The sequence below is a fragment of the Hemitrygon akajei genome, chromosome 23, assembly GCF_048418815.1.
Source record: "Hemitrygon akajei chromosome 23, sHemAka1.3, whole genome shotgun sequence".
Taxonomy (NCBI): domain Eukaryota; kingdom Metazoa; phylum Chordata; class Chondrichthyes; order Myliobatiformes; family Dasyatidae; genus Hemitrygon; species Hemitrygon akajei.
In genome coordinates this window covers 47,850,665-47,870,373 of record NC_133146.1, presented here as the reverse complement: position 1 = coordinate 47,870,373, position 19,709 = coordinate 47,850,665, and the positions used below count along the sequence as shown (strand labels likewise).

Here is a 19,709-nt window from a genome sequence, read left to right as displayed (position 1 = left end):
TTATTCAAGAAAGGGAGTAAGGATAGCCCAGGAAATTGTAGACTAGTGAGTCTTACTTCAGTGGTTGGTAAGTTGACGGAGAATATCCTGACAGGCAGGATTTATGAACGTTTGGAGAGGCATAATATGATTAGGAATATTCAGCATGGCATGGCATAAGAGCCTGATTGAATTTTTTCAGGATGTGACTGAACACGTAGATGAAGGTAGAGCTGTAGATGTAGTGTATTTGGATTTTAGCAAGGCATTTGATAAGGTACCCCATCCAAGGCTTATTGAGAAAGTAAGGAGGCATGGGATCCAAGGGGGCATTGCTTTGTGGATCCAGAACTGGCTTGCCCTCAGAAGACAGAGAGTGGTCATATTCTGCATGGAGGTCGGTGACTAGTGGTGTGTCTCAGGGATCTGCTCTGGGACCCCTACTCTGTGATTTTTTAAAAATAAATGACCTGGATGAGGAAGTGGAGAGATGGGTTAGTAAATTTGCTGATGATACAAAGGTTGAGGGTATTGTTGATAGGATGGAGGGCTGTCAAAGGTTACAGCAGAACATTGATAGGATACAAAACTGGGCTGAGAAGTGGCAGATGGAGTTCAACCCAGGTAAGTGTGAGGTGGTTCAATTTAGTAGGTCAAATATGATGGCAGAATATAGCATTAATAATAAGACTTTTGACAGTGTGGAGGATCAGAGGGATCTTGAGGTCCTAGCCCATAGGACACTCAAAGCTGCTATGCAGGTTGACTCTGTTGTTAAGGAGGTATACGGTGCATTGGCCTTCATCAACCATGGGATTAAGTTTAAGAGTCGAGAGATAATGTTGCAGCTATATAGGACCCTGGTCAGACCCCACTTGGAGTACTGTGCTCAATTCTGGTCGCCTCACCACAGGAAGGACGTGGAAACCATAGGAAGTGTGCAGAGGAGATTTACAAAGATGTTGCCTGGATTGGGGAGCATACCTTATGAGAATAGGTTGAGTGCACTCGGCCTTTCCTCCTTGGAGTGATGGAGGATGAGGGGTGACCTGATAAAGGTGTACAAGATAACGAGAGACATTGATCGTGTGGATAGTCAGAGGCTTTTTCCCAGGGTTGAAATGGCTAGTGTGAGCGGGCATAATTTTAAGGTGCTTGGAAGTAGTTACAGAGGAGATATCGGGGTAAGTTTTTTACGCAGAGTGTTGAGTGCATGGAATGGGCTGCCGGCAGCGGAGGCTAAAAATATAAGGTCTTTTAAGAGGCTCCTGGATAGGTCCATGGAGCTTAGGAAAAATAGAGGACTATGGGTAACCCTAGGTAGACCTAAGGTAAGGACATGTTCGGCACAGCTTTGTGGACCGAAGGGCCTGTATTGAGCTGTAGGTTTTCTATTCAAATTTTTTGATTTTTTTTTCTTTTTCCTTCTGATACCAATATTACTTTTGACTGGTTAATTAACTGAGGTGGAGGGGAGAAGGTACTTTGTCTGAAAATTTTTTATTTTAATTATTTATCATCAGCCATATTGGATCCCTTTTAATGAAGTAAACTGTAATCTCGAGAAGTGTAGTGTAATGGAGTAACACTGAGCCAATTCAAGTTACAGTAGACTTCTGCTCAATCACCAGATGGTGTAAAATGATGCAGTGGGGGGGGGGGGGTGTTGATGGACACAAGCTTAAAGGAATTTATTTAGTGTCCTCTGTGTTAGTTGTCATTCTGTCAAAAGCAGAAGTTGGTGGTGAGTTCAGTAGAATTCATAGTTCTCTTCAAATTCTAAGTCAAGTTTTGTTTTCTCTTTTTTGCCTTTCTTAAATACAGCCGTGTACTTTGCATTCAATTTAATTTGCAGGTAATACTCTCTTCTTTCCATGCCTTCTGAATTGAGTCCTTTTGTCTAAATTAGTTTTAAATTTGATACTAATGTAAATCTAGTAATAAGGTCTACTCCCTTCTCATTTCTTTGTCTATTTATCATTCCTAGGTTTTACTTATTTGATAATTTGTTGGAAATTCTGGACTGACATTGAGGATATTCTACATCTTGCACTTAAGTGCTTGTTTAAGAAACAATATTTTTTCTGATTGATTTTATTTTTTACAGGGATTAATATTTTGGCTTTATCGTTTTTCATTTATTTCTTGCTTCTAAAACACGAGGACCTTGGAAATGACACTCAATGATTAGAAATGTTGCAATTCTCACTGCTCAGCTCAGTTTTTCCCCTATATTCTTAATATGATTATATTTGAATTAACAGGTTCTTCATGTTCAACAGGGAGTAGATGGTGATTCACAGCCTTCCATTAATGATCAGTCGCCTTCGAGTGAATATAAATCTGGTTGGTATTTCTTGTACAGTATATAGCAAATTAATGCATTAACTTGTGCACTGAATGTGGCTTTTCAGGCACATCTGATTCACAGTTACTTTTGTAATACAATTTCAGATCATTGTTTGCTACCCACTTTGGGTGGTGAATTATCTGGTTCACCTGCATGACAAGGTAACCTTAAAGTGTTCTCATAGAGCTGTTAGGAGGAGTTTTTTTCCCCTGGATTTTGACTCCGTAATAAAGAAATGACATTGTGTGTCTAGATTGGGGTGACGTGAAGATTTCACGTGATATGCTTTCACTATTGTCAAGACATTCCAGGTGTTGGTGATCATTGGTTTAACTTTTAATAGCTTGCTTTTGTGCACCCTCTAAGCAATATATGAAGTCTGGCAGTGTTAATTATAAAGGATAAAAATTTAAAGTTGTGGATGAACTGTAAGCAAATGCACTTTTTCCTCTATCAAGTACTTTAAATACTGAAGCAACTGCTCTTAGATGGGAATACTTTTAACTTTTTAGTTGAAGGTGGTTTTTCTATAAAGATTCAGTTAGAGAATAGAGAACAGATCCATCCAAAAGAAAGTTTGAAGATGTCCATTTGTAAATTTTGCATGAGAGAAACAATGCTGCCTTCTTTCAGTAATAATTGTGTATATTTTTGACTTGATGCTTGCAACCCCTTCAGCTATATAGTACAGCTCATACTGTTCTAACTAAATATACTAAGGCTAAATTTACTTAATTGCCAGTTCCAGCAAATCTGATACAATTTATGGTTAAAAGTGTTTCACTTTTTGCTAATTATTATTCCTGATAGCTGCTAATTTCAAGGTTAGGTAGGTTACTTTTCCCGCATTGCATTGGAGATGAGACATATCCAGGATGATACTTCATTATCAGGAAGTAATGTGATTTGGAGTTACTTATAACTTAACAAGTTTTTCAGACAGTACACTATTAATTTATGTCTTGTATATATGTAATGCATTTCAAGAACTAGTTAATTTTTCAGTTTACATTAAGAAAAATGAAACATCTTGTACTTTGACCTTCTTAAATTTAAATTTCAGTTGGCCATAAACTTTACAGTCTCCTTTTCAAATTTTGTGTTTTCTTGTCAGATAAGATAAAAGTGGATAAAGGCTTAAGAGTATCAACAAAATCTCCAAAGGTTACCCCAAACGAAAAGGAAGATCCTGGTTTACAGAACCAGCACAGAAGAAGTTTCACAAAGCTACTTAATGATGAGAAACCTACAGATTCAGACAATTTATCACCTTTTACCAAACTTTATGAAATGGTCAAGCAGCAGGCCACAAAATCAGTTCAGACTAAATCAAACAAAGTTGATATGTCTGAATCAGTTGAAGAAAACAGTGCAGACTTGATAAAGCAAACATGCACTCCAGCAAAGCAATCCAATGCCACAATTTCTCAAAATGGTAAAAGTCTTCGGGCATCAGCAAATGGGCAAATGTCAAGGAGAATGAGTAATATTAGACCGGAAGAGAAAATGTTGGCAAAAGCAGATGAAAATAAAGAAATGAGGGAATTGAATCCTCTACTAATTGAAGATTTTACAAATGCAGCCTTCTCAGCATCTACTGCTGACATAAACACTCCTAAGAAAAACAAAATGGAGATAAATAAATTCACAGAACAGCCAACTTCTGTTGCAAAGGTTACACCAACAACATCCTTAACAAAGGGTGCAAAAGGGAAAGAGCTAAGAAATGATCAGGCAACTAAAGAAACACCGAAAGGAAAACATAAGAGCCAATTTATGAATCGCAAGTCAGCTCCAAAGAATTTTGAAGATATTCTTGAACCGTCGGTGGAAAAAGACTCAGATTTGGTTGAAAAGTCAGCGCAAAGCAAAAATGTGGAAGGTGCAAATGTTAAATCTGAACCAGCTGAATTTAACAAGTTTTCAGAACCTTCAGTTGTGAAATCTGGGGTGGAAAATAATTTAGTTCATACAGAATGTACACCCGTTAAAAAAGATGAAGAAGATGTTTATACTCCCAAAAGGCGAGGCAGAGCAGCAATTGGTAATAAAAACGTGGGTGATGCAGATATTGAGTCAAAGCAAGTTCCAAATATTTTGGAATCTTCGTTTGCAAGATTAGGCATGGAAAGTAATAAAGTCAATTTGGGTTTTGTGCCCATTAAAATAGATGAGAAGATTGACACAACCAAAAGACGAAGCCGGTCATCATTGCGCAATAAAAACATGGAAAGTGCAGATATTGATTCAAAACCAGTTGAATCGACAAATGTTTTGGAATCTTCAGTTACAAAATTTGGAATGGAAAATGATAGCGACAACAAGGGACTCATGCCAGTTAAAACATACAAGGGAAAGGTTGACACTCCCAAAAGGCAAAAACGGTCATCATTACATAATAGTAATGTGGGTGGTGCAAATATTGATTCCAAGCAAGCTGAATCAACAAATGTTTTGGAAACATCAGTTGAAAAGTCAAGCATTGAAAGTAATACAGTCAACTTGGGACTCATACCAGTTAATATAGGAGAGAAAGCCGACACCCCCAAAAGACGAAGCCAATCATCATGTATTAAAAATGTGGATAGTGCAAATATTGATCCAAAGCAAGTTGAATTGACAAATGTTGATTCTTCAGTTGCAAAATCGGGAACAGAAAATGATAAAGCCAACAAGGGACTTAAGTTAGTCAAAATGGGTGAGGAAAAAAGTGACACCGCCAAAATGCGAAGACGATCATCACTACATAATAAAAATGTGGGTGATAAAAATATTAATGAATCTACAAATGTGGAATCTTCAGCTGAACTTTTACAAGAGGAAAATAGTTCTGTTGATATGAGCTTCATGGCAATTAATATAGAAGAGAGAACGGTTAACACTGCTAAAGGAAGTGGCAGACTATCATTGCGTAACAAAAATGTGGAAGCTGCAGCTGATCAATTAGTGCAAAGTGAAATTATACATGTATCAAAATACTTAACTGCACAGTCAGAAGTGGAAAATAATTTGGTTGATGTGGGGTGCACTGCAGCTAAAATAGATAAAGGAAAGGTTGATACTCCCAAAAGACATGGCAGACCATCTTTACGTGGTAAAATGGAAGCAACAGATATTCACTCAGAGAAAATTGAATTTACAAATGTTTCTGAACCTTCAATTGCAAAATCCTGTGGTGAAGTTAAATTGGTCAACATGGGATGCATCCAAGATAAAGCAAGTGAAGATAAGACGAACACACCCAAAAGGCATGGTAGATCATCATTACATGACAGAAATGCAGGAGTTGTATATGCTCAAGGAGGGCAGGCAGTCAAATCTGAGTCTGAAGATAAATTGTTAGAAAAACAGCATGTTGACACCCCCAGAAATCAACGTAGATCATCACTACGTAAAGAAAATATGCAAACTACAGAGATTTCAGATCCTTTATCCAACTCATCTACACTGAGAGGTAGTGTCTCTCCCTCTTCACCTTTTCAGATAAGTAAAAGGGTTGAAAGTAATGAAGATAAGCACAGCACCAAAGTAGAAAGCTTGAAGAGAAAGGAGCGGACATCTGGAAGTCCACATGGAAACTTGACCAACAAACAATCTGAGAAAAGTGAGTTGCTGTACAAATTGTTTGTCATGTCCATTTCACCAAATGGCATTCTAGACAGTTAAATAAATATTTCCTCGTAGGAAGAAGCCACGTGGCACCTATGACTATGCTTGATGAAGAATTAAATAAGTTTTTATTTGCATATGTTGATCCATTCACCAACAACAAAGAATCTGCTACAATTTCAGATGGAATTTTTAGCTCTGAATTGAAGATTGTGGCAAAAATATCCCCCTTATCATATAGATATTTGTTTATGAAATTCCTTTCTATTGAGCCCAAGGAATACAATTTCTAAACTGCAGTGCATCTGCAGACTAAGTGTTCGGAAATGAGATTAGTAAAAGTGGGTATTTGTGGGTTTTCGAACGGATATACAGGCAGTTCCTGGGTTCCTAAGTCTGTCTTTAAGTTGGATTTGTACGCAAGTCGGAACAGGTTAGCCTATCCTTCGATGCCTTATGTCCTGGTGCATTTTTTCCTCTTGAAATGTAGGTCCTTTTAGGCATAAGCCAATCTCGTCTACATTAAATATTTGGTCTGGCAAACAACCTCCCTCAATAATTTTTTTCAACATTTCAGGAAAATCACTTGCAGCACTTACAGTGGCACTCGCTGCTTCACCTTGCACTTTAATATTATGTTAATTTGCCCTCACTTTGAAACAATTGAACCAACCCCTACTTGCAACAAATTCTTCATCATAGAGTGAATTAAACCCGAGTTGGGAATTATCGATCAGTAACTTTAACTCGTTTACCGTGTCTGTCAACGGAACAGAAACACTGCGGATTCAGCAACAGCTGTGGGTGGCGAGTCCTGAGCTCCCCTGGGTCCTAAAGTCCACCCACGCTGAGACAGGTTAAATGGGACAAGTAGGGGCGGTACTGACTGGAAAAGGGGGGGTCGGTGAATCATGCTAGGAAAAATTTAAACCAAATGCAAGGTTACACACTCAATATGGTGTTAACGGCAACGTGATCCGACTTAAAATGGTAGACGGCGTTCTCCTTCCTTGAGCCAATGAATTTTTAATATAATAGGCTTTATGGCAATCCATTCGTAAGTACGAGTTGTCCGTAAGTCGGACGTTTGTAACTCAGGGAATAACTGTACTGGTAAAAACTTGATAGGTTGAAAAATTTATTTGTCTAGCACTGTATAATACATGCTATCAGTTGAAGATTAGTTTTCTGCCTGTGAAGTTTTTTCCACATAGATTCAGTTCCATGCTTGAAAATATAGTCAATTATAAGTAAAGCATCAAAACAATGTATTTGATGTTGAAAATAAAACTGATTCTAGTTAAGTGGCAAGATTGAAATGTACTCTATATCAGCTGTACATAATAAAGACTGAGTAAATACATGTAAAATGGATTGCTCATCCAACCAATCCTGTAAATTCACTCATACATAGTGAATAACTATTGAGAAGCTGGTGGCTGATTTAGTGCAAACCTGGAAAGAATGAATTAACTGGTATCATTTGCCATTTGATACTGACATGGTTAAGATGGCCCAGATGAAGGACTCCTGTTTCTTAAATCTTGTGATTGACATTCCTTTTGAGTACAATTGGCATTTTGCTGTGAACTTGATGTATTGTAATGCACTAGATGTGCTGCATTACTGTTCATTATATGAGGTGAATTTTATATAAAAAGTTTTTCTTCATTTTCTCTGGCAACATTGTAATTAATCTATATATTGCAAAGTTACATTTTAAAACTACAAAATCATTTCTTGTTTTTAGTAGTGTCTCATTTTATTTTTTCCTATTAGATGTCCAATACATATCCAAAAAGCGCAGAAGTGAAAATGAAAACTTTGATGGAGCAGATTTAAAGAGAAAGAGAGTCTCTTTTGGCGCAAATTTAAGTCCAGAACTATTTGACAAGCGTATGCCACCATGCTCTCCTCTGCGAAAGGGAGGTACTCCGACACGAGTGTGCACACCATTTCGTCTTGCACCACGTGCAGTGCTGAAACGTACGTCCAGTATAGGGATACACACACGTACAATTCAGGTAACTATCAATGTGCATTTATGGTTGTGTTATGAAAGCTCAGCCAGAAAGCTTGTGGATAATGTATTAAGTCAAACAGTGTCTAAATTGTTGTGGTCTGATCCATTTCCAAAAAAAATTGCATAATATGTATGGAATGGTGATACTAAGAATCTGAATTGCTTCCATATGTGGCCTGCTAGTTCATTTGGCAGTTAATCACTAGAAAGTGCATTGTCTTACCATGTAAAACTTCACTAATGGTGTTGTAAAGAACAGCATTGTTCTTGTTTCCCCACAGCACCATCCAGCGTCTTCAAATGGGTATTAAAATAATAAACACTTTGTACAACTATGTTGGTCACCACCTTGTGGCAAGAATTTAGCATGACAACAGTTACGTATTGGGTGTGGAAATCTATAGTTTTGAGCTGAAGTTTTAAAAAGAAAAAACATACAAATAAAGACACTTTATATTACTGTCATGGCATATGCATATTGGATTAAAGTTCAGTTAACAGTAAATTTAGGTTTAAAACAAACTTGGTTTACCCTATAGAAATGAGTAATAATTTCTCGTAATTGTTATTTTAAAGACACTTTGTATTGGACAATAATCCTCTTCATTGATAATTATGTGAAGTGGATTTCATAATGCTCTAAGCTCCAGTAGTTTCTGAAGATCAGGTTGTTTTTACCTAAATTGATTGCAGGTAGGCTGTGTAACTTGTAATTTACTGCCTAGGTACAGTCATTTGAAAATTATTTTGTTTTGGTGTCCCACCCTAGAAATAGAAGCTGCCAATTCATCTGGTTGACATTTCATTTAATTTTCCTACTTTGCTGAGGAAAATATCAACAAGTCTGCTGATTATTAAGCAATTTCTTCAAACACCATGTGAATACATGGAAAGCTGAATGCAATAAATTGTTTTCCAACTAGTTCAAGATAAATGGTATAAGTTTGGGAAATTTTTTTATACACCATTGTGAAGAAAATGTTTCCTATTGAGCTGTCATTTAAAAATATTGGATTGAATTGCCTTATGGAGTTTAAATAAGCAGCATTCCAATGCTGCAGAATTTGGTTTTTACATTCTACTGAAGTTAGCATTATTGTTAAAATATTGCTTTGTGAGATGAATATTGAGGTGCAACTCACTGGCTAAATTATGGTTTATCTGTTGAAACTGCAGGCTTTTGAGTGCTTGATGTAAATTGCAGAAAACCAGGAAAGTCAATTCTTGTTAGAAGCTGCTCCATAGAGTGCTCATATTCACCACATACAAAACTGCGTAATTGCCTCTTGGATCATGTTGGAATACCTTCTGCACAGGGTCTGGGATCCCATTGGTTTCAATAGATTCAGATGAAATTTTTTAAAAATGCAGTGCTTTTTTTCCAAGTTAACATTTATTTGCAAAACTTTTAAATTTGAGTACAAATTTTGCTGTCAGCATATATCAATGCCCTCATTTTTACCAGCTGTCAGGCTTCTAATCAAAATATTGTAGGACATTAGTTTTCTGCATCCAGACAGAGTACAGTCCTAAGGGATTACAGAGCATGGAAATGGGCATAATAATCTTAGGCTTTACCTTATTCCTGTTATTGTATTTTAAATTTGATTGCATGATTTCTATTATATTTCCCCAATTTTTTTATTTAATCTTGTCTTGCCTTAATTAGCAATATTTATCCTTTTGTTTAAGGAATGCAGTGAACAAAGTGAAAATTCTGTGAAGTCAAATAACCCTTCAGCAAGTGTCTCTCCTAAGAAAAGCAAAATATCACCTTGGAAGGCGTCTTCGTTAACAACTAGCATAAAGTCAACTACAAAGAAGTCACCTTCAGTCAAGCCATCCTTTTCATTAGCTGTCAAGCAATCACCTAGTGTTAAGAATTCTTCAGCAAAACTGCCCTCCTCTCCTTATGTTAAGAGTTCACCTGTGTCAGGAATTCCTTCACAAAGGAAGATTTCCTCATCAGATACCAAGAAGTCTCGTTCCAAAGCATCATCTACTGTTTTGTCCAGTAGAATGTCCCATCCAATTACTGCTGGTTCCTTTGGTTCTCCACAGTTGAGTGGGTGTTTCTCCACTTCCCATGTTGCTACACCTCCCACCTTGCCTCAGTCTGTAAAGTCTCATATTACACCCAAGTCTGTCAGTTTGGCACAATTGGATCCATCTCATCAGAAATCAATTTCTGGGAAAAAAGCTTCCAGGAAAAGCACCAGAAAAAGTGTTTCACTTATTGCAGAAATACAGTCCAGGAGACACAGTGGAGCATCAGTTGGCAACTTGTTGGGTACGGCTTTTCCTAAATTTATATTGTATTAAAGATGGTATGAATTGTACGAATTCCTGTGATAAAATCACAAAGGTAAACAATTGCAACTTTGTTCAAATTGGTTGGTTACAGGTAATAATGTATATCTGTTGTAATTTCACTATTACTAGAGTTCAATTGAAATTGTCAAATTGAGGAGCCCCGTGAATAGGACTTCTATAAATGATTCAAGAAAATTAACATTTGTACAATGAGTGAAATGTGCTTACTATTTTTGATAGTTTGGATTGGTTAATGCGGAGAGCATGTCTTAAGGATTTTAGAAAGCATTATATGTATAAAACATTATTCAAAATACTTTCACTGGAATACTGAAAAATACTTGTGCTTCTAGGTCACAGATTTTATCCAACTATGCTTGGTTTGTGTTTTTCCAATTAATTTTAATTCTGCTGGCAAAAAATTATATAGAAGAATTGCCTCAAGCAGCATTTTAATGGAATAATGGGTTAGAATAGTATTTCTCTATCCCTTCTATTGTGTTCTAAAGTTAATGTGCTCAAGAATCAATGCAAGGCAGCTGAATAATTCCTTCATTTTTAATCATGCTACACTGATATAAACAACTGCTTTAGATATTTATCTTCAATAAATGGTAGTATTTTGGCTGAGTTTCTTTTTAAGCTAGAATCAATGTATTGTTACTTGCAAGTCAGTGTTGCATCATATTCACAGGGAGCTTCTTAAATGTGGAATTTCCAAGACCATGTGAATGCATCCTTTCTTTCAGGATTAATCATTTTCCTTTTGGCAAAGTGAATGTATGTAAACCACTCATAATTATTTTAACACCAGACCCTACTTATTTCTTATTTGAAAATTTTCTGTATGAGCCCTGGTATATCTATGAAATATTTTAGTTTTGTTAAACTAATTACCCTTTGCTGTACAGACAAATTGTAAATTTTGGATAGATATTGCTTTATTCTGGCTCTTATTTCTTGGCATAATTCTGAACGCACTTCGATTTTGATTGGTCATTTAAATTCAGTAATGAGATAAATGGTCAGGTAAATTGCTTGTATATCTATATGGATAGGTTTGGCAGTGTAACAGGGAAGACTAAAAATAATTCTTTCATTTGTCTGAGAATTTAGGATTTCTATTGCTTAAAAACCAGATAGCTTGTCCAAAAGATTTAATGTTATATGGGTATATTCTTCCCACTTGTGTTACAAACAAGACCCTGGTTCACTGGATTTACCAATACTTTCAGAAAATAATTTTTTTTCCCCCTTACTGATGACTATAAAGAATGATTATTTTTAGTCTCTTGCTTATACAATCGATTTATAAAATGCTTTCATTATATCACAAATTGTGACTACGTGACACTGAGCAACTAAGCACGAATGTCCTGTTAGTCAATGGCTTTCATTTGGCAGTATGCATATATTTATTTGAGACAATTTTGTTTTGATGTCATTCGCCTTATTGTGGTTAGAAAGTAGTATGTTTCTACTTCAACAGAGAAACTATCTCTTGATGCTCACAAAACACAACTCTAATATGTGAAAACACACATAATTAGGATTAACTGAACTTGCTATGGCAATAAAGTGATTTCTAGATATTTTGAAAATATAATTGTTTAAATTTCTTGATTTTTTTTTTCCTTTCCAACTGACCATGGATATGCATTTTGTATTGTTTGTCTTTATTTTTGATCTTGTGTCGAGCAAATTATTTGCAGCAAACTAGACACTCAGTGCTCGGCATGGAAACTTGGCTTTTTGTGAAATGTTATGTAATTTAAGTGTTGGAATTGAGATAGTATATTATTTGTACCAAAATATTGAACCTTTTCTTTTTAGTGAAAAAGTCATGGGCACAGGTAGTGAAGGAAGGAGTAGTAAGACCACAGTTGCGGAATGCTGCAAAGAAACCTGCTGTAAAGCGCAAACGAGTCAAGAATGTCACCTCCTTGAAAGATGTAAGTTTTTCACTAGCATGCAAACAACAATAATGACGCATGGCTAATAATTCCTAAACTTAATTTGAATAGTGCTCAAAAGAGTTGACTTGCCTCGGCTGACTGCCTAATTTGGTAAAATTATAGAAATGATTTGTCTTGGTTGAGTTTAATATCATTAGTTCAGTTTATTTTCTTTTTATTTTCATTTTTAATATCCTTAATTACTGTTGTGGAACAAAAAATATTAACTTGTTCCAACAGATGCCTACTTGTTTAGTGAAAGATCATTTTAGTACTGGCCATGCTGCTTCTCCAGCAACAATAGTCATTGGCAAATTGCAAGCTAACAACGCAAAACCAACCGGACAACCCCCACGTCTAACAAGAATTGCTTCACTGAGACAGAAGGACAAAGAAATGGATGAAAGCTTTACAGGTAAACTTAGCGGTCTGAAATACCTCTCACAGCTTTGCTTTCTTTGTTTGAAAGTTCTTTTTTGCAGATCAAGTTACATGTAAAGTGAAAATACTTCTTTTGTGTGCAGTATTCCAACATTATATTAATGATGTGGAGATAGGTTTATCCCATTTCTAAATCACTTTGGTTGTGTCTAGAAAAATTTGGCAGTTGGTATTGCTATATAATAGACTTGGCATAGTGAATCAGCAACCCCCTCCACCCAATCACATGGACATTGCTGTTCTACAGTCCTTGACATCTAGTCATGAAGAGTGGTGGTTAGTGAAACATCTAGGTGGAAGAGACTTTAGGTGTTGTGGAGCCAGCATGTAAATGCCAAAGATGCATTTGCAAAAGGCCTGATGCTTTTGCAACTCTGTTTAGCCAGCTGAGTGAATGATACAACTTGTCTTCTTCCTGAGGCCCCCATCTTCAAAGAAACCATCCTCAGACAGAATAGTTCACACCATGTAATATATCAATCTTTTAACCATACAGGAGGCCATTCAACATATGGCATCTATGTTGACTGCTAGGAGAGCAATTTTATCCATCTCATTTCACCCTCTTAATTTTCTTCTGCATCTGTAACTTATTCTCTCTCACTTCTCTCCATTTCTCCTTTGATTCAAGCTAAAAGTACTGGATAAAGAAAAGGTTATTGTTCAAGATAATATCTCTGCTGTTTACTTATACCCAGAACCAGTAACACTTGACATTCATTGGCAAAACGTGAAAACTGTCAAGCCGGGCATACAAATATCCTTCTCCCCTAGGATGTATGTCTGCCAAGGCAACTCTTCTTTCAAACCACTCTCACTGTTGGTCTAAAGAGACTGAACTCTCAGCTCAGAAGGGAAGGAGAGAAAAGAGGAGAGCAGTAGTGATAGGGGATTCGATAGTTAGGGGAACAGATAGGAGGTTCTGTGGAAGAGATCGAGAATCCCAGATGGGCTGTTGCCTCCCTGGTGCCAGGGTCCGCGATACCTCGGATCGAGTTCTCAGTATTCTCAAGAGGGAGGGTGAGCAGCCGGATGTCGTTGCCCATGTAGGGACCAATGACGTGGGTAGGAAGAGTGAGGAGGCCCTGAAAGGTGAGTTTAGGGAGCTAGGTGCCAAGTTAAAGGACAGGACTTCCAGGATAGCAATCTCAGGATTGAGGTGGGTTTAGAAATAGTAAGATAGTGCAGATCAACACATGGCTGAAGACATGGTGCAGGAGGGAGGGCTTCAGATTTATTTATAGATCATTGGGCAGTTTTCCAGGGAAGGTGGTACCTGTTCTGGCAGGACAGTTTACATCTGAACTGGAGGGGGACAAATATTCTTGCAGGCAGGTTTGCTAGAGAGATTTAAACTAGATATGGGGGGGAGAGGGGAACCACAGTGTAGGAACAGATGTATGGGAGAAGGAAGAAAAATAAGACAGTAAAGTTCTTTGTACTGTTAGAGATAAACGGAGGAAGAGGTGGAGAATTTCTTAAATGCATTTATTTTAATGCTCGGAGCATTGTGAAAAAGGTGGATGAGCTTAGAGCATGGATTGATACATGGAAATATGATATTGTAGCTATTAGTGAAACATGGTTGCAGGAGGGTTGTGATTGGCAACTAATTATTCCTGGATTTCGTTGCTTCAGGTGTGATAGAATCGGAGGGACAAGAGGGGGAGGTGTTGCGTTGCTTGTCAGAGAAAATATTACAGCAGTGTTCTGGCAGGATAGATTAGAGGGCTTGTCTAGAGAGGCTATTTGGGTGGAATTGAGGAATGGGAAAGGTGTAGTAACACTTATAGGGGTGTATTATAGACCACCTAACGGGGAGCGAGAATTGGAGGAGCAAATTTGCAAGGAGATAGCAGATATTTGTAGTAAGCACAGGGTTGTGATTGTGGGAGATTTTTATTTTCCACACATAGACTGGGAAGCCCATCTTATAAAAGGGATAGATGGTTTGGAGTTTGTAAAATGTGTGCAGGATAGTTTTTTGCAGCAATACATAGAGGAACCAACTAGAGAAGGGGAAGTGTTGGATCTTCTGTTAGGGAATGAAATAGGTCAGGTGACGGAGGTATGTGTTGGGGAGCACTTCGGGTCCAGTGATCACAATCCCATTAGTTTCAATATAATTATGGAGAAGGATAGGACTGGACCCAGGGTTGAGATTTTTGATTGGAGAAAGGCTAACTTTGAGGAGCTGCGAAAGGATTTAGAAGGAGTGGATTGGGACAATTTGTTGTATGGGAAGGATGTAATACAGAAATGGAGGTCATTTAAAGGTGAAATTTTGAGGGTACAGAATCTTTATGTTCCTGTTGGGTTGAAAGGAGAGGTTAAAAGTTTGATAGAGCCATGGTTTTCAAGGGATATTGGAAACCTGGTTAGGAAAATTAGAGATATCTACAATAAATATAGGCAGCATGACGTAAATGAGGTGCTCGAGGAATATAAAGAATGTAAGAAGAATCTTAAGAAATTAGAAAAGCTAAAAGAAGGTTGCTTTGGCAAGTAAGGTGAAAATAAATCCAAAGGGTTTCTACAGTTATATTAATAGCAAAAGGATAGTGAGGGATAAAATTGGTCCCTTAGAGAATCAGAGTGGACAGCTATGTATGGAACCGAAAGAGATGGAGGACATTTTGAACAATTTCTTTTCCTCGGTATTTACTGAGGAGAAGGATATTGAATTGTGTAAAGTAAGGGAAACGAGTAGGAAAGTTATGGAAACTATGACGATTAAAGAGGAGGAAGTACTGGCGCTTTTAAGGAATATAAAAGTGGATAAATCTCCGGTTCCTGACAGGATATTCCCTAGGACCTTGAGGGAGGTTAGTGTAGAAATAGCAGGGGCTCTGACAAATATTTCCAAATGTCATTAGAAATGGGGATGGTGCCGGAGGATTGGCGTATTGCTCACGTGGTTCCATTGTTTAAAAAGGGTTCTAAGAGTAAACCTAGCAATTATAGGTCTGTCCGTTTGACATCAGTGGTGGGTAAATTAATAGAAAGTATTCTTAGAGATGGTATATATAATTATCTGGATAGACAGGGCCTGATTAGGAACAGTCAACATGGATTTGTGCGTGGAAGGTCATGTTTGACAAATCTTATTGAATTTTTTGAAGAGGTTACGAGGAAAGTTGACGAGGGTAAAGCAGTGGATGTTGTCTATATGGACTTAAGTAAGGCCTTTGACAAGGTTCTGCACAGAAGGTTAGTTAGGAACGTTCAAACGTTAGGTATTAATATTGAAGTAGTAAAATGGATTCAACAGTGGCTGGGTGGGAGATGCCAAAGAGTAGTGGTGGATAACTGTTTGTCACGTTGGAGGCCAGTGACTAGTGGTGTGCCTCAGGGATCTGTATTGGGTCCAATGTTGTTTGTCATATACATTAATGATCTGGATGACGGGGTGGTAAATTGGATTAGTAAGTATGCAGATGATACTAATGTAGGTGACATTGTGGATAATGAAGTAGGTTTACAAAGTTTGCAGAGAGATTTAGGCCAGTTAGAAGAGTGGGCTGAATGATGGCAGATAGAGTTTAATGCTGATAAGTGTGAGGTGCTACATTTTGGTAGGAATAATCCAAATAGGACATACATGGTAAATGGTAGGGCGTTGAAGATGCAGTAGACCAGAGTGATCTAGGAATAATGGTGCATAGTTCCCTGAAGGTGAAATCTCATGTGGATAGGGTGGTGAAGAAAGCTTTTGGTATGTTGGCCTTTATAAATCAGAGCATTGAGTATACGAGTTCAGATGTAATGTTAAAATTGTACAAGGCATTGGTAAGGCCAAATTTGGAGTATTGTGTACAGTTCTGGTCACCGAATTATAGGAAAGATATCAACAAAATAGAGAGAGTACAGAGAAGATTTACTAGAATGTTATCTGGGTTTCAGCGCCTAAGTTACAGGGAAAGATTGAACAAGTTAGGTCTTTATTCTTTGGAGCGTAGAAGGTTGAGGGGGGGGGACTTGATAGAGATATTTAAAATTGTGAGGGGGATAGATAGAGTTGACGTGGATAGGCTTTTTCTATTGAGAGTAGGGGAGATTCAAACAAGAGGACATGATTTGAGAGTGAGGGGGCAAAGTTTAAGGGTAACACGCAGGGGAATTTCTTTACTCAGAGTGATAGCTGTGTGGAACGAGCTACCAGCAGAAGTGGTAGAGGCAGGTTCGGTATTGTTACTTAAAGTAAAATTGGATAGGTATATGAACAGGAAAGGAATGGAGGGTTATGGGCTGAGTGCGGATCAGTGGGACTAGGTGAGAGTAAGCGTTCGGCATGGACTAGAAGAGCCGAGATGGCCTGTTTCCCTGCTGTAATTGTTATATGGTTATAAGAGAACTGAACTCCAGAGGAAAAGTCAGTTTGTTTTTATGTCAAGGCAGCTTTTGAATATGGCATCAAAGAATCCTAGAATGATGTTAATGGAATTTGATTGGGGGATATCCGCTACAGGATGGAGTCTTGCCATGTATAAAAGTTTTGGTAGTTAGAAGTTAATTATCTCAATCCTAAGGTAGAGCTTCAGAAATTCATGAGAACAGTGCCCCAAGCCTAATGCTCTTCATTAATGAGTTATCAATCATTTCACCCTGGCTGCGATACTTACATCATCATTAGCCATGGCAAAGTACTGGTAGACTGGAAGGTAGCACACGTTGTGCAAAGAAAAACATGGGATCCATTGACCAATAAGCCTAACATCTGAGGTAGGTGAGTTACTGGAGATTTTGAGTGATGAGATGTATGTACACTGGGAAGACAGATAAGAATGTACAAGACATGGTTAGTAAGTTAGCACTAAACTAGGTGGTATTGTGAACAATGACAAGACATAATACATTAGAGCACTGTACAGGCCTTGCAGCCCCTGATATTCGCTGACCTTTTAACCAACTCTTAAGATCTATCTAACCATTTCCTTCTACATAGCCCTCCAGTTTTCTATTATGCATGTCCCTATCTGTTTTTTAAGTGTCCTTAATTTATCTGCCTGACTCACCACTGCCCTTGGCAGGATGTTCTATGCACACACCACTCACTGTATAAACAAAAAAAAACTTGCCTCTGATATCTTCTCCCACCATACTTTCCTCCAATCACCTTAAAATTGTGTCCCCTTGTATTAGTCATTTCTGTCCTGCACCATTTACTTGTTCTATGTCTTATATCATGTATACTTCTATCAAAATCACCTCTCATCTCTGCTCCAGAGTAAACCTCTAGATCATTCAACCTATCTTCATAAAACAAGCTCCCTAATCCAGGCAGCATCCAGGTAAATCTTCGCACCATCTCTAATGCTTCCACATCCTTCCTATAATGAAGTGCCCAGAACTGAACACAATATTCCAAGTGTTGTCTAACCAGGGTTTTATAGAGCTACAACATTATCTCACGGTTCTTGGAATCAATCCCCCAACCAGTGAAGGCCAGTGCCGCCTTAATCACTCAGTCAGCTTGGCAACTTTGAAGGATCTATGGACATGAATCACAAGATCTTTCATTTCCTCCACGCTAATAAGAAACCTGCTATTAACCCTGTGTTTTGCCTTCAAACTTGACCTTCCAAAGGGAATCATTTCGCTTTTCTGGATTGAACTCTATCTGTCACTTCTTAGCCTAGCTCTGTACCTGGTCAAGGTCCCATTTTAATGTACATCAATGTCCTGTACTATCCACAATTCCACCAACCTTTGTGTCATCTTCAAATTTATCTTTTAACTTCCACTTCCTCATCCAAACCACTTATAAAAATCGCAAACAGCAGGAGTCCCAGAACAGATCTTTGTGGAAAATCACTGGTTACTCACCTTCAGGTTAAATGCCCTCCCCCTGCCACTCACTGCACAACCACCCTTTGCCTTCAGTTGGCAAGCCAGTTCTGAATCCTCTCAGCCACGTTTACCTAGATCAGATGCCTGCTGATGTTCTGAATGAGCCTACCATGGGGAACCTTGTCAAACGCCTTACATACATTACATCCACTGCTCTGCCTTCATCAGTGCGCTTCATCACATCCTCAAAGAATTCAATCTAGCTTGTGAGGCATGACCTACCTCTCACAAAACAGTTTTGGGCCCCATACCTAAAGGATGTGTTTTTATTGGAGAGAGTCCAGAGGAGGTTCACGAGGGTGATTCTGAGAAGAATGGGGTGGAGGGGGTGTGATCTTATTGAAACCTACTACATGTTGAGAAGACTAGACAGGGTGGATGTGGAGAGAGTAGTGGCTTCCAGAACTAGAGGGTATAGCCTCAAAATTGAGGAGCGACCTTTTGAAACGGAGGTAAGAAGGAATTTTTTTAGCATAAGAGTGGTGAATCTGTGGAATGCTCTGCCACAGACTGCGGTGGAGACCAAGTTTACTGGTATTTTTAAGGTGGAAGTTGGTTACCTGATCAGTCAGGGCGTCAATGGATATGGTGAGAAAGCAGATGTATGGGATTGGGTGGGATCTGCCATGATAGAATGGCAGAGCAGACTCGATGCGCCGAATGGCCTAATTCTACTCCTGTTTTATGGTTTTCGCTTCTAAACTGTAAAGTATTTATAAGGATGTTGCCAGGATTTGGGGGGCTGAGTTAGAGGGAGATATTGAACCGGCTAGGACTTTATTCCTTGGCTTGTAGGAGACTGCGTGGTGATCTTAGAAAGGTTTCTAACATCATGTGGGGCATAGATGACAGTGAATGTACTAGGTCTTTATCAGAGTTGGGGAATCAACAACAGTCTAGGTTTAAGTTTTAATAGGAACTTGGGGAGGTAACTTTTGCACAATGGTGGGTATCTGCAGAATAAGCTGCCGGAGGAAGTGGTTGCAGCAAGTAAATAACAACCATTTTAAAAACAATTGGGCAGGTAGATATATTGGAAACTTTTAGAAGGTTATGGCCACAACATTAGCTTAGATGGGGCATTTTAGTTCGCATGGAGCAATTGGATCATAAAGGCCCGTTTTCATTATCTATATTTCAATTGGAAATGAGAATATTTATTGACAATGTTTTATTCCATTCCCGATTC

The 19,709-nt window shown here is 38.1% G+C and overlaps 1 protein-coding gene across 4 annotated transcripts in view; it reads left to right on the top strand.

The window, feature by feature from the left end:
* The window catches only part of mki67 (marker of proliferation Ki-67), a 48,755-nt gene that overhangs the window by 11,912 nt on the left and 17,134 nt on the right, over positions 1 to 19,709 (top strand). For 3 of the 4 annotated variants that reach the window (XM_073027571.1, XM_073027573.1, XM_073027570.1), the window contains 6 exons: positions 2,244 to 2,325; positions 3,444 to 5,933; positions 7,718 to 7,962; positions 9,654 to 10,251; positions 12,108 to 12,226; positions 12,470 to 12,644. In XM_073027571.1, coding sequence (XP_072883672.1) covers positions 2,244 to 2,325; positions 3,444 to 5,933; positions 7,718 to 7,962; positions 9,654 to 10,251; positions 12,108 to 12,226; positions 12,470 to 12,644 — 3,709 coding nt within the window. The remainder of the gene's footprint in view (positions 1 to 2,243; positions 2,326 to 3,443; positions 5,934 to 7,717; positions 7,963 to 9,653; positions 10,252 to 12,107; positions 12,227 to 12,469; positions 12,645 to 19,709) is intronic. The other variant, XM_073027572.1, reaches the window with a different exon arrangement.